This window comes from Polypterus senegalus, chromosome 1 (assembly GCF_016835505.1).
Source record: "Polypterus senegalus isolate Bchr_013 chromosome 1, ASM1683550v1, whole genome shotgun sequence".
Taxonomy (NCBI): Eukaryota; Metazoa; Chordata; class Cladistia; order Polypteriformes; family Polypteridae; genus Polypterus; species Polypterus senegalus.
This window is the reverse complement of record NC_053154.1, coordinates 320,044,226-320,059,078: the sequence shown is the minus strand read 5'-3', so window position 1 is coordinate 320,059,078 and position 14,853 is coordinate 320,044,226. Positions and strand designations below refer to the sequence as shown.

Genomic DNA, 14,853 nt, shown 5'->3' with positions numbered 1-14,853 from the left:
TATATAATAGATAGATAGTTTTTCACACCACTGTATCTGTCTATCTATTTGCCCCCTTCCTGATTTCTTATTCTTTTGCATGTTTGTCACACAGAATGTTTCTGATCATCAAACACATTTAACCTTTAGTCAAATATAACACAAGTAAACACAAAATGCAGTTTTTAAATGATGGTTTTTATTATTTAGGGAGAAAAAAAAATCCAAACCTACATGGCCCTGTGTGAAAAAGTAATTGCCCCTTGTTAAAAATAACCTAACTGTGGTGTATCACACCTGAGTTCAATTTCGTAGCCACCCTCAGGCCTGATTACTGCCACACCGGTTTCAATCAAGAAATCACTTAAATAGGAGCTGCCTGACACAGAGAAGTAGACCAAAAGCACCTCAAAAGCTAGACATCATGCCAAGATCCAAAGAAATTCAGGAACAAATGAGAACAAAAGTAATTGAGATCTATCAGTCTGGTAAAGGTTATAAAGCCATTTCTAAAGCTTTGGGACTCAGCGAACCACAGTGAGAGCCATTATCCACAAATGGCAAAAACATGGAACAGTGGTGAACCTTCCCAGGAGTGGCCGGCCGACCAAAATTACCCCAAGAGCGCAGAGACGACTCATCCGAGAGGTCACAAAGACCCCAGGACAACGTCTAAAGAACTGCAGGCCTCACTTACCTCAATTAAGATCAGTGTTCACGACTCCACCATAAGAAAGAGACTGGGCAAAACGGCCTGCATGGCAGATTTCCAAGACGCAAACCACTGTTAAGCAAAAGAACATTAGGGCTCGTCTCAATTTTGCTAAGAAACATCTCAATGATTGCCAAGACTTTTGGGAAAATACCTTGTGGACTGATGAGACAAAAGTTGAACTTTTTGGAAGGCAAATGTCCCGTTACATCTGGCGTAAAAGGAACACAGCATTTCAGAAAAGAACATCATACCAACAGTAAAATATGGTGGTGGTAGTGTGATGGTCTGGGGTTGTTTTGCTGCTTCAGGACCTGGAAGGCTTGCTGTGATAGATGGAACCATGAATTCTACTGTCTACCAAAAAATCCTGAAGGAGAATGTCTGGCCATCTGTTCGTCAACTCAAGCTGAAGCGATCTTGGGTGCTGCAACAAGACAATGACCCAAAACACACCAGCAAATCCACCTCTGAATGGCTGAAGAAAAACAAAATGAAGACTTTGGAGTGGCCTAGTCAAAGTCCTGACCTGAATCCAATTGAGATGCTATGGCATGACCTTAAAAAGGCGGTTCATGCTAGAAAACCCTCAAATAAAGCTGAATTACAACAATTCTGCAAAGATGAGTGGGCCAAAATTCCTCCAGAGCGCTGTAAAAGACTCATTGCAAGTTATCGCAAACACTTGATTGCAGTTATTGCTGCTAAGGGTGGCCCAACTAGTTATTAAGTTCAGGGGGCAATTACTTTTTCACACAGGGCCATGTAGGTTTGGATATTTTTTTCTCCCTATATAATAAAAACCATCATTTAAAAACTGCATTTTGTGTTTACTTGTGTTATATTTGACTAATGGTTAAATGTGTTTGATGATCAGAAACATTTTGTGTGACAAACATGCAAAAGAATAAGAAATCAGGAAGGGGGCAAATAGTTTTTCACACCACTCTAGATATGAAAGGCACTATATGATAGATAGATAGATATGAAAGGCACTATATAATTGAACACTCACACAGGGCCAGTCTAGGTTTCTGAGTGCACTAATCTTTATGTCTGTGGAAATGCTCGGAGAAAATGGAGGTGCAAAGAGGCAAACCAACACCGACATGGCAGGAACGTGCAGACCTCACAAGGCCAACTCCTGGGTCTTTGACTTGAGCCTGCGACCCTGGTCTGTGAGGCTGTGTTGCTACCCTCATCTCTAACTTCCTGTTTTTTTAGCTGGCCACTGATTAATTTGCCATTATTTTGCATGAATGATTAATGTAAAAAGAAATGTTGCAGTTGACTCACCTGAAATTATAAATTAGAAGAGCAGACCAGTGATTAATCAATGACTTCCTCGTGACTTGTCAGTTGACTTTGGTCAGGCTGATATGGTTGAATGGAGAACAGTGAAAGCAGATACAGTACGTCCGTCGACGCGGCCAGTGTTCATGGGTCAATCATTAACCCCAAGTGCAGAAGCGCAAAGGAATGACTGATAGAGAGCGGAGTGCATGAAAAGTGAATGAAAAGATCGCCATTCATTAACAAGGGGGAGCGTCCACAGCGTGCCACTGCCGTGTGGTGACAATGAAATCCTAAATCAGGGCTCTTGTGTACATGCAAGCATTGGGGGTTTAGCGTGGAAGTGGGGACATCTGTCCCCGGGCGCAGCATCCAGGGGGCGTCAAATTACGAAATTTTAGAATGAAATGTTTTCCATTCTTATAAATGAACTAAAAAGTAAATAAAAAACATTTGCATACTCAGTCCATCACTCCATCAGTATGAGGATATCCTTTTCCTGTGTTTTTTGTCTCTTTCTGATTTGAAGCACGTATTAGTTCTTTATACCCAACAGACAATAATGTATCCCCTCCACTACTTTAACATGTTTGACTCCCATCCAGAAACATTTCTGACGTTATTAAACAGGTCGCGCGACTGACATGAGGCATTAGTGTCTAAGTTGTTGCAAACGCCATTTCTGTGTGTCAAGTGATTTGTGTTTATGTGTTTGATAGAAAATTGATTGGGCTGTGGTGAAGTATTCTAGTAGACGGCTGCAAAAGTCTAGACGTTTCCCCATCATATTTTCATACGAATAAATTGTAAGTAATGAAGTTTTTTATAAATATATAATTATTTTGCTTTACAATTTGCAATAAACGTTCTTTCAAACCATTTTTAAATACGGAAAACTATTTTTTTCATACAAAAACTAATGACGGATTTAGATTTTAAAGAACACGAGGCGGCGTTATCATTTTCGGAGACTTATATGAAATTTTTTTCTTAAAATACTATTATTTTAAATACATTTTTTAAAAAACTTCTTTCCCCTCCCCTTTGCATTTTGACAAACTGGAGGGGGCGCGAAACCTTCCGTTGTCCCCGAGCGCTGAAAACCCAAGCTACGCCTCTGCGTGCAAGTAATTTGCATTTGGACTGAACTTCGCAAAACCATCAGTTTTAAATTAACAATGAAACCGTGCACCGAAAATGTTGCTTTTAAAGGTTAAGCGCTCACCTAAAAATGACAATTTCGCTGTGCGTCTCAGTGTACTCTGCAATTGGCTTGAACCCGTCCGGGTTTGCTAAGCATGCCGGGAATGGCACCGCCCCAGTCGTTTCCAGCACTGGTGCGCAGGAGTCAGTTCTCAGAGACTCCCGCCTGTTCGCCATCAGTCTAAATAAAATCATAAACTGCTTGCTTGTATGTCTGCCAATCACACAATAAACATTAAATTTTGTGTGAGAGTTGCCGTTATTCCAGTTTAAAATATGGGCTTAAAAACGTATCGAGAAGAGGGGTTATGATGGTCACCAATAAACAGGACTACAATTCCCATAAGGCAGCAGGAAAGTGCAGGGACTTATGGGAGGACACTTATCAGCGCGCAAAATGTTTGTGCCGCCCAACTCATAAGCGAATCACCGGACAAGGACAATGGTGATGTTGACCTGCATTGAGTTGACGAAGAAAGAAATTTCATTGAACTTCGTACACCTGAGAATATCTCTGAAATTAATTCATGAAACAAAATCGTTTATCAAAGCAAAACCTCACGTTTTTGAAAAAGCCAAGGCAGTTGTATATCTGCATGTCGCTAATGAGAACAATAGAGATAAACCACGAGTAAACAGAAAACAGCACGATGTGTCGGGAATGTTGTTCAGAATATGATAGAAATGATCGACTGAGGACAGCGGTAGTAACATTTACTGTTTTATTTACACGGATTTTATGATGACATACTTCACTTAAAGTTTTAGACGTCATCATGTGTGACAGTTTTAAATTAGTGTTGAATGAATCGACTTTGAATCATCTTATAATATTATGGAGTAGCACAACTCCTGTAAAAAATGTAATCGTGCTTTCAGTGGTCCACAGATTAATTTATTCAACAAGCCATTAGGTTTATTAATGTGGAATAAAACATCCACTCATGAAACCTGAGGAAATAACAAAGAAGTTTCGTCTGTGGTGCCAAACCAGCAAGAAGTTGCGTCGATTACAGAATCCAGTCAGACGCAAAAGAACAAATTCTCGACTCACGAGAGCAGAGGCGTACCGTAACCCATTATACAAATCGTAAACCATGGTGGCACCATTCAAACTTTACGCAGGGCTTTTCTTTTACATCTCAAAAGTTGTTTAACTGAGCAAACAGACCATCCAGAAGGTAACGCTGTCTCATAACCCTATAGTGAAAATGATGTCACTGCTCTTTTTATAACGGTCTTATTAAAATGTTTAATAACAAAATGACCTGCTGAAGAATGATACAAAAAGTAAAATGTGATTATTTCAAGTGCAGAAATTCAGGGTGTGATGTAAATGGCAGGAATCTGATTTGGAATGAGCGACATTTTTAAAGATCCATTAGTGGAATTCCGGTGAAAGCAGACAGAATGCTACACAGTGATTCTGCTCAGGATAAGTGGGTTTGAAAATGGATGGACGTAATCTCTACGTATTTATATAAAATCCAACGTCTGTCTATCTGTCTGTCCACTTTTCATGTGAGAACTACTTAACGGATTTAGATCGGGTTGTTTTCGATAATTTGCTTGAACATTCCAGTTGATTTTGCGACTTCCCTCATGGCGCTAAGTATTATAATTCGCTTGCGGCACCGTTTTATTTGCGTGAATCCTTGAGACAGATGCAGCGGGCTGGGGGGAGTACCCTCCTCACTCACACACCAACCGCGGGATGCACCTTACCTCAGCTTAGCTAGCGAACGAGAGAACTACTTAACACATTTAGATCGGGTTTTTGTCTAGAATTTCCTTGAACATTCCGGTTGATTTTGCGACTTCCCTCATCGTGCTAAGAATCATAGTTCGATTGCAGGAGTGATACATTCATGCTAATCTGAGACAGAGGCTGCGGGCCAAGGGGAGAGGAAAGCGTGACGTCAGGAATGGGCAGACGGTCTACCTCTCTGTTTTGGAGCATAACTTGCCCACACTTAGTTAGCAATACCTTTTTGTTTATGGATTTTTAGAGTTTGTCCTGTTTCACTACTACGCACGTGGAGCAACAGGGAACAACTAATATAATATAATATAATATAATATAATATAATATAATATAATATAATATAATATAATATAATCTCTATATATAATCTTAATTTGCATCTTGATCTTTGTTTGTCCGCGAATGAATTAGAAGAAGAAGCATTAGATGGCAGTAGAGAGACAGCTAAAACATAGGTATTGCATTAAGAATCTCCTCCAACCTTATACTACTGAAGACTGTAGTACTCCAGTCACACCTCAAAACACAGACATTCAAACTAAACAAATTGTTGTGCTTTAAATTAACTAAAGAGATCGTCATTTAGATCTTGATCTTTGTTTGTCCGCGAATTCCATTCATGTGTAGACCACCTTCCAGTTTAGTACGTTGTTGCTCTTCAAGGATGTCAACAATGTGCCGGAATGACGAAAGGGGTGGTGGACAGTGTTACGCTGGTTAGCTCCTGAGGCCTGGTTAGAGAATGAGATTGCCGAAGATTAAAGGTACGTGCCTACGTAACAAATGAATGAAAGAAAGACAGTGGGTAAAATGAATGACAACGTAACAGCACAATCCGGAAATTATTATCGTTACGTTGTAGCCGGCGAGTGCTGCGCGTCTCACAGTTGTACCGTGCCTTGCTCACATGTCAGTGAAGTGATCCCTATTTATGCTTTAAAGAGCCTGGATACCTATGTGTCCCCCTTTTATAACCATTGCTCCGTGTATATTGCCTTACTCTTTGGATTGCCACAAAGCAACCTGCGAGATTGGAGAAAGATTGAGAAGACATCGTGAGAGGAAACGATAGCGTCATGAAAATGAGACGGACTGTGAACGAACAGAAGCAGAAATGCTCCTACACCACCACATAATTACTATTCGGACAGTGATTCAGAGTGGGCCATTCCTATCGAATCAATGTCCAAGGATTTTCATTTGTAATTTTGTTTCCCTTATAAAAAATCATAATGCTGTGCGACGAAGGGCCCAGTTCACGACTGGCAGCCGCATTTAAACAGGGAGCCCTTCACAGACAACTTTAACACGTGCAACGTAGTTGGGCGCACATGGCTAGTATAATATGATATAATATAAAATAATATAATATAATATAATGGTCTGGTGCCGTGATTAGTGCTGCAACTTAGAGCCTCACTGACCTTGGCTTGAGTCTCAGGCGTGTGCAGCTTGCATGTTCCCCCTGTGTCTCTGTTTGTGTTTATGGAGAGTCTCTGATTTTGCTTGTATATCCTAATGGAGTGCACTGCAAAATGGCTCTGTATGTGTGAATGTGAAGATGTGGGGTGAGCGTGAGTGTGTCCTGTAAATGACTGGCACCTCATCCAGCATTTATTTCAGCCTTGTGCAGGACCTAGATTAGGTGTGTTTTATTACAGATGAACTTAATAGAATAGAATAGAATGCCTGTGATGGTTTTAGTGGGTTGTTCCTTCATTGTGCCTTATGCTTACTGGAATAGGCTTCAGCTCTCCTCCACAGTGCTCAGACTGAAGCAGGCTTAAAATGTGATGTAATATAATATAATATAATATAATATAATATAATATAATATAATATAATATAATATAATATAATATAATATAATATAATATAATATTTTATAATATCCATCATCCAACCCGCTATATCCTAACTACAGGGTCACGGGGGTCCTGCTGGAGCCAATTACAGCCAACACAGGGCACAAGGCAGGAAACAAACCCTGGGCAGGGCGCCAGCCCACCACAGATAATATAATATAATATAATATAATATAATATAATATAATATAATATAATATAATATAGGGCCGCACTATACTACCTCACAGTAAGGACATCAGGGTTCTCATCAGAGATCCTTCTTGTGTGGAGTTTGCTTGTTCTCCTCGTGTTCCCAGTTTCCTCCCAGAGTCCAAAGACATGCAGGTGAGGTGAACTGGTGACACTAAACTGGCCTGCGTGTGTGTTTGGTGTGTGTTTATGTGTGTCTTCACCCTGCAATGGACTGGCCCCCTTGTCCAGAGGTTGTTCCTGGCTTGTGCCCTGTGCTAGTTGGGATAGGCTCCAGCACCACCTCCCCATGCCCTTGGTCTGGAATAATGGGTTAGAAAGTGACATGACATTATATAATATTAAATAATAACATGTACTATCAGTGATGGGTTGCTCCTACCTTGTGCCCAGTGCTTTCTGAGATAAGCTCCAGCCCCCGATGATCCAACTCTAGATTAAGCATGCCTAGACAATGTTAATATAATATAATATAATATAATATAATATAATATAATATAATCTATATATTTAAAATCCTAAGCCTAAAATTTTAATGATTTTGTGCAACGATTTTATGTGACGTTTTTATGTGACTTTTTTGTCATGCTTTAAATTGGGCTTATTTTAAAACCATTTATATATACATATATATGTTTGGTATCATTCTTTTCAGCATTTATCGAATTTTAATGTGATGTTGTTAGATTTTCAGATTCTTATTCCGTTTTTAAATTATAAACTAAAAAATATCAAGAACTCACGTCTCGCAAGACGAGACTTTGTGCCAAGAGATTTAATCACACCTGGGGCTGGAAATAAAAGCCAAAGAGTAGGACAGCAGCTGTAGAGGCTTTTAAATGTTCGAAGTGCCATGCGAGATGCAGATCACGCGGCACAGCAGCAGCAACAGCAAGCCAGCAGCTGATCCAGCAAAGAGGAGGTAAAAAAAACTCATTGTGTTTCTCATTGTATCACCGTAAGAGGGGGTTTCGGAGGAGTGGCCTCATCTCCTTGGGGTGCTTTCAGCCCCCTCCTCACAACGCCAGTGGCAGGGACGCAAAGTGGCTGGCATGTAGCGCAGGCCAGGGGGTTTGGCGAGCAAAATGAGCAGGAGGGAACCCCCTAGTATAATATAATATAATGAAGTGTCTGTGATGGTTTGGCGCCCTGTCCAGGAGTTGTTCCTGCCTTGTGCCCTGTGCTTGCAAGTCAGGCTCCAGCAGCCCTGCCATCCTGCTCTACATAAGCAACATAACACACTGCAAAAAATCCATCAGTTTAAATGTCAACATTCATTTTTTAAATAAGGAAAATAATTAAGGTTGCTGAAGAAAGCAGAAAGAAAAACCTGTGATTAAATTTTCTTCTTTTCCCCTTTGTGAAGTGGATTTATGCTGGCAGTGTTTAAAAAATTAGTTTTGTTTACAACAACAACATTTATTTCTATAGCACATTTTCATACAAACAGTAGCTCAAAGTGCTTTACATAATAAAGAATAGAAAAATAAAAGACACAATAAAAAATAAAATAAGTCAACATTAATTAACATAGAATAAGAGTAAGGTCCAATGGCCAGGGGGGACAGAAAAAACAAACAAAAAAAAAAAACTCCAAAAAAATAAAATCAGTAGGGATTCCAGACCATTAGACCGCCCAGTCCCCTCTGGGCAATCTGCCTAACATAAATGAAACAGTCCTCTTTGGATTTAGGGTTTTCATGGAAGGACCTGATGATGATTGTCACGTAGACTTCTGGCTTTCAGTCCATCAATGTTGGAGCAACATGATGCTTTGAGTAGGTGGAGGTGGCGCAGGCCGCCACCACAAAGAAACCAGAAAAAGAAACAGAAGAGAGAGTCGGGTATAGGCAATGTGCATTTATACCAAGAAATATGAGTGAAAAGAACCTTTGGAGTGAAGTTGGCATCCATCCATTTTCTAAACCCGCTTATCAGGAGTTGGGTCAAAGGGAGGCAAGGAGTCTATGAAGCACAAGGCAGGAATGACAGGCGGACAGGGTGCCAGTCCATCACATGGTGCCAGGCAATTTAGTTAGTACAGTCAGTCCCTCTAACCTGCGTGTCTTTGGACAGTGGGAGGAAACTGGAGCACCAAAATGAAACCCACAGAGACACCGGGAGAACATGCAGACTCCATGCAGGGATATGAACTCTGATCTCCTCAGTGGGAGGCAGCAGCGTTACCACTGAGCCACCATGCTTTCCATTTGCATGACTTTTTTTGCATTGCCAGTCCACCTAACCTACCTGTCTACAGCCCGTGGGAGAATTTTCAAAATCCTTAATTGAACCATGGTGTTGTGATTGCGAGACAGCAGCACTACAACTGCGCCACCGTGCATCGTAACGAAACAAGTGGGACAACGTAAAATATCGATGATGTCAAATTTGATCAGTAATTCTTACAAATGAGTAGGCTATGTTTTCATCAAAACGAAAAATATGTGCGGCTGGGACGAATGTATGATTTGTACAGTTAATAAAAGGAGACACAGAAGTACATATCGTTGTTGAAGAAAGACAACGAGTTTAGTTCGGGGTGATGAAATATATAAACTCCTTAAATCAAGTAAATGAATCCCGTGAAATCTTATACGGTAAATAAGTAGCGCACATAACTTCGAAACATCAACATATTAATTATAACAAGAATAATAATTATAACAAGAAAGAAAGAAAGAAAGAAAGAAAGAAAGACCCGTTGCTCTCCCTTCTCCTCTTTCTTTGGCTGGCTTCGCTCTTTTTCGCTTCGTTTCTCGTCACCGCCCGCCCTCGCCACCTCCTTTCCCTTCTTGGCGATGCATTTGGGACGCATTCCTGTGTCGGTGACGCCAGCGGGCAGGGCACTCGGACGGGAGGACTGGGGGCGGGGAGATTCTTTAAAAGTCCTCGTCGCCGGCTTTCATTCCCATTCCGCTGTAGATAACCGCAAGAGACGTGGGGGTTTTTTTGGAGGGCTTTTCCACTAATTTTGAAGGAGGAAAGAGCTAGGAATCTGATTTTGAGCTCCACTGTAAACCCGTGCGCACTCGGAGTAAATACAACACAAAAAGGATTTTTACTTCTCTTTAAAACATGAAAATGACAACAGCCGAGCTCTGCCAGGTGCTCAAAGAAGGCGATCTGGAGAAGAGAAGTGACAATTTTCTGCAGTTCTGGAAGAAGAAGACCTGCGTTCTGACCAGCGACACCCTGAGCCTGTATGCGGACGGCCAAAAGCGCTCGAAAGCCAAGGAGCTGAAGCTGCAGGCCATTAAGAAGGTGGACTGCGTGGAGAGAACGGGCAAGTACGTGTACTTCACCATCGTGACCACGGACAACAAGGAGATCGACTTCAGGTGTCTGGACGAAGGCACGTGTTGGAATGCTGTGATCACCATGGCTCTCATCGACTTCCAGAACAGGAAAGCCATCCAGGACTTTAAGTCACGGCAGGAAACTGAAGTCGTGTCGTCGGGACACCAAGAAAGACACCTGGCCAGGTCTCCGTGAAGCCGCCGCGGAATCGTAGGAGCCCAGATTTGAGGTGGGTTCTCTTCTGTTAGAAATATATATTTATATTTTGCTACACTGTCACTTATTTCCAGAACATTCGGACTTTGGCAACCCAACGTGTATACGATCGGTGCTTTGAGGAGCTCCGCAGTGTGCGCCACGCGCTGGAAGCCGGCAAACGGCGCACCTACAGATTCTTACCGGCCGGCACTTTGACTCGCAACTTGAGAGAAGTGTTAGTGAGGCCGCGTGTGGCTGCCGGTCGCACTCCATTCTTAGACAGAACACTAGCTGGCGTGGCGCTGTAACGACTTTAACTGTGAGGTCAGCGTGATGGGAGTGTGCCCGATAACTGATCGGTCTGATAGCGTGGTCATAGTTGCTCTTTGATTCAGACTACTCAGTTGGGTTTAATAAAGAAGTGCTTCGTGCGAAATAGTGAAAGTGACACTGGTGACTTCGGGGTTTGGGGCTTATCAGGTCAAAGAGCCCCACTTTGTCTCTGTCAGGACATTTTTTTTTCAGTTAATCAAGAATGATCATCAGTACTGGGCTCAAGGCAAGACCCCGGACGGGACCCCACAAATGCCATTCACATGAGGCCACAATAAAGCCCATTTTAGCATAAGACACTGATTTCAAATAGGGAAGGTCATTAAATACTGAAGGGAGCATAATTCATTTTTACAAGTTATATATCGCGATATTTCTTTGTGTGAGGGGGTGTCATTTAACTTGTGAAGGCACCCGGGGAAAGAATCGCACAATTCTGTTCAACCTGTTGCTGTATTTAGTGACTTATTTGATGAATTACCAGGAAAACGGAACCGTGAATTATGTGCGTTCAGTCCCAGGCGCTTTACAAAGTGTAACATGTAGCTGTGATGGGAGAGGGGGGTATTTAGGAAGGCACTGTGGCATAGCGGACAAGGATCTGGCCTGCAAACCCAGAGGTTGCGGGTTCAAATCTCACTGCTCGCAAGGGGTGACCCTGAGCAAGTCACTTCACCTGCCTGGGCTCCAAACAAAAGAACCCACTTGTGTAAAGGGGAATAATAAAGGAGTCAACCAAATCAAACATTCTAATTCATACTGTTTTTGTTATTATTAATAGCTGCCATATTTTAAAAAGTAACGTTAAAAAGTAAACGCTCTATCCTTTGTCTGTTCTTTTTAATACAGGGTCCAATAACGTGTCTATGAAGGCTGCATCTGGAAACTCCAGTGAGGTCCGGCGATGAAAGAAACCTCAATCTGCCATGAAGAGCCTCGCTGAGCCCTGGCAGACGGCGGTGTTCGCGATGGTTAAACAAAAGACTTGTTTTGTTCTTTTCGTCGGACTTTTTATTGCAACAGAAACGAAGAAAAAAAAAGACTGAAATTAAGCACTCCGGTGCAGTATGTAGATAGTGTGCCGGGTGTGTAACCTACTATGTATATACATAAGCAGTATATATTTATTTATTTCTTTAATTCGTTTAAATTATTCACATTACGTGTATTTATTTTAATAAAACATGTTTTCTAAATTTATAACATTGTATTTTTTTTATAATTCAGTTGACATTTTTTTTCGTTTTCTTGGCAGTTCTCCGTTTTATTACTCAGTTTATTACACTGCGGTGGAGTTCGGGCAGGTGAAATCTGATCGCCCGCCCGACCGCCTCCTCCTCACTTCCTCTTTTTTTTTCTCAATGACTCATTTACTTTTTTTCTGCTGATAATTTATATGAATGAACCCTGCGATCAAGGAGCGCCGCTTCAAGCGCTTCCTGGCTAATGTTTAACCGGCATTAACATTTCCAAAGCGGCCCGACTGCACCTGTGAAATGTGAGATAAAAATCTTTTAAAATATTTACACGCAGGAAGCCGTCAGCAACAGCAGTTCCTTAAATGGTTTACTGAGTGAAATGTAATAATGATTCCTGGAATGGAAGACGCCCATCATGGGACTTCACTTAAAACCACGGAAGGCTTAGGACGGGGGTCGGCCTTTCCCCTGGTGGCTTATGAACACAATGTGAGGGCCGACAGCCCGGAGTGTTTGTAATCGACGATTAACAAGATCTCGTTTGGATGTAAAAGAGAAGAAGAAAAAGTATATTTTATATATATGGGCAGAAACTGGGATGCCTGAAGAAAGCCAACTCGAAGATGGGGAGAACCGGCGACCTCCACATAGATGGAGAATCTCGGAAGACCCTGCGGATTACCTCTTACAGCACTTGGCCTCTTACATTTCAAGCGAGCCGGGGGCATAGCTTATTTAAAATTATAATTATTTTATAGTATACAAATCTCGCGACATTGTGGGTGAATAACTTTTGTATAATATACAATCGACACTTTTCCCGAACACAATTATTATCCAGGGTATAGGGTCAGAGAAGGAAGGGATATTATATTATAAATCCATCTATAAAGTTTATAAACCCATTCATCCAGAGCAGAGCATCTATGTATATTATATAGCACCTTTCTCTATCTATCTGTCTATATTATGCATCACCTTTCATTATTTATCTTGCACTTTTCATTAGCTATCTGTCTGTTATATAGCACCTTTCATTATCTACCAGCTTTCATTATTTATCTTATATAGCACCTTTCATTATCTATATCTGTCTGTAGTGCTTTTCATCCACCCATCTGTTCTATTCTATTCTATTTTCTGAGACCAATGATCCAGAGCAGGGTCGCAGGACATATGATATTATACATCCATCTGTATATATTATATTATATTATATTATATTATATTATATTATATTATATTATATTATATTATATTATATTATTATATTGCTCGGGTGGGCTCTATCGGCCCCATGACACAGTCCCTGGGTAATCAAGTTAGAAAACTTGATGGATGGATGATATAATAAATATCAAGTAATGTCTACATAGGTTATGGGAGCCGAGTCTTACATTTGACTCTAACTTCATTAAACGATGGCCTTTAGACGGTTTAAAGAATCTACTTGTATAGCGGAGCCCGTCGTGTCTGGCAATATGAAATATCAATGACACTTTTTGGCAAGTCGACCTCATGCTTTAGTCACCTTTAACATGTCAGCAGAAGGTCTAAATTAGTTCGCAGGTAAATGGTAACTTGCGAGTTCTCGTCTAGTTTTATTTCGGCGGTTTGTTTCTTTCTCCCCATGACCCTGTATTTAGAATATAGCGGGTTGGATAATGGATGGATGGATGTTTCTTTCTGTCATTTCTCCCTGCCGCTCCCAGGTTGCCACTTTAAAAGATCGCATTAATAATCCTGTGTTAATAAGCATCGCTTTTTATTAGCGCATAGAATGCCATCCCTACTAACGGTCTCTAGTAAAGGTGCTCGTTCCTTTTCTTCTGATATTGTGGATTTCTGTACACATCTCAGTAATCAGCGTGTTAGCCCAGTTGACAGTTACATTGGTCCGATGTGGCGACTGACACTCCATCCTGGGATGCCTCCTTTCTCGTGTTCTGAGGCCTAGCTACCCTAATACCCTACTCAGTATGGCGTCAAGGTGACCCGGTAAGGCCCGGTCCGGACGACACACATTGCTGTGCCGGCTGAGGTGTTGGGATTGACGAGGACATCATCACGGGTAGAAAGGGAAACGTGTTCAACTAACTTTCATAACTAGGGCTAGGAGAAAAGGAAACAAAAGAAAAGTAAAGAAAGGAAAAGAAAAAAATACACTGCACTTTGACATTCAAAGGACATCAAAACGAAGGCGATCAGTGAATCCGGATTTGTGCAGTCTGTCTGGAATTTGACAGTTTAAACTTTGGCCTTGCCCTGTTTGGTTAAAAGAAATCTGAAATAATGGAATCCGAAACATGAGATTGCAAAAGCGCGGGGTGTGTCCGGTTCTTCCCCTGCCTTATCAGCATTCATGCCTGGCCTATTAGATGACTCATTCATCTAACAATATAATAAAGAAGCATGCGGGTGGGGGTTTGGGGGTTTGCTGCAGCTAGCCTTTATGTGTTTACTGCGGCTTGTTACCATGCGGACCCGAGGGCAGCCGCAGAGAGAGGAGGGGGGACAAAGACACCGCCGGGGGAACGAAAAGTGTGTGTGTGAGAAATGAGAGATGTTAGTCCAAACACACACACCACACACACAGTACAATGATCTATCTATCTATCTATCTATCTATCTATCTATCTATCTATCTATCTATCTATCTATCTATCTATCATTCGTATATAGCACCTTTCATTATCTATCTATCTATCTATCTATCTTATATAGCATCTGTCATTATCTATCTATCTATCTATCTATCTATCTATCTATCTATCTATCTATCTATCTTATATAGCATCTGTCATTATCTATCTA

General features: G+C 41.2%; 1 protein-coding gene across 1 annotated transcript; it reads left to right on the top strand.

Annotated features, from left to right (window-relative positions):
- Nucleotides 1-9,902: 9,902 nt before the first annotated feature.
- On the top strand, nt 9,903-11,746 carry phlda2 (pleckstrin homology-like domain, family A, member 2). Its single transcript, XM_039736960.1, has 2 exons — nt 9,903-10,538; nt 11,690-11,746. Exon 1 carries the CDS (start codon nt 10,088-10,090, stop codon nt 10,502-10,504), a length of 417 nt encoding a protein of 138 aa, XP_039592894.1. The 5' UTR covers nt 9,903-10,087; the 3' UTR covers nt 10,505-10,538; nt 11,690-11,746.
- Nucleotides 11,747-14,853: the final 3,107 nt, after the last annotated feature.

Bases quoted from the DNA above. Each gene is read 5' to 3' on its own strand.
- phlda2 (XM_039736960.1), top strand. From the start codon at position 10,088: ATGAAAATGACAACAGCCGAGCTCTGCCAGGTGCTCAAAGAAGGCGAT.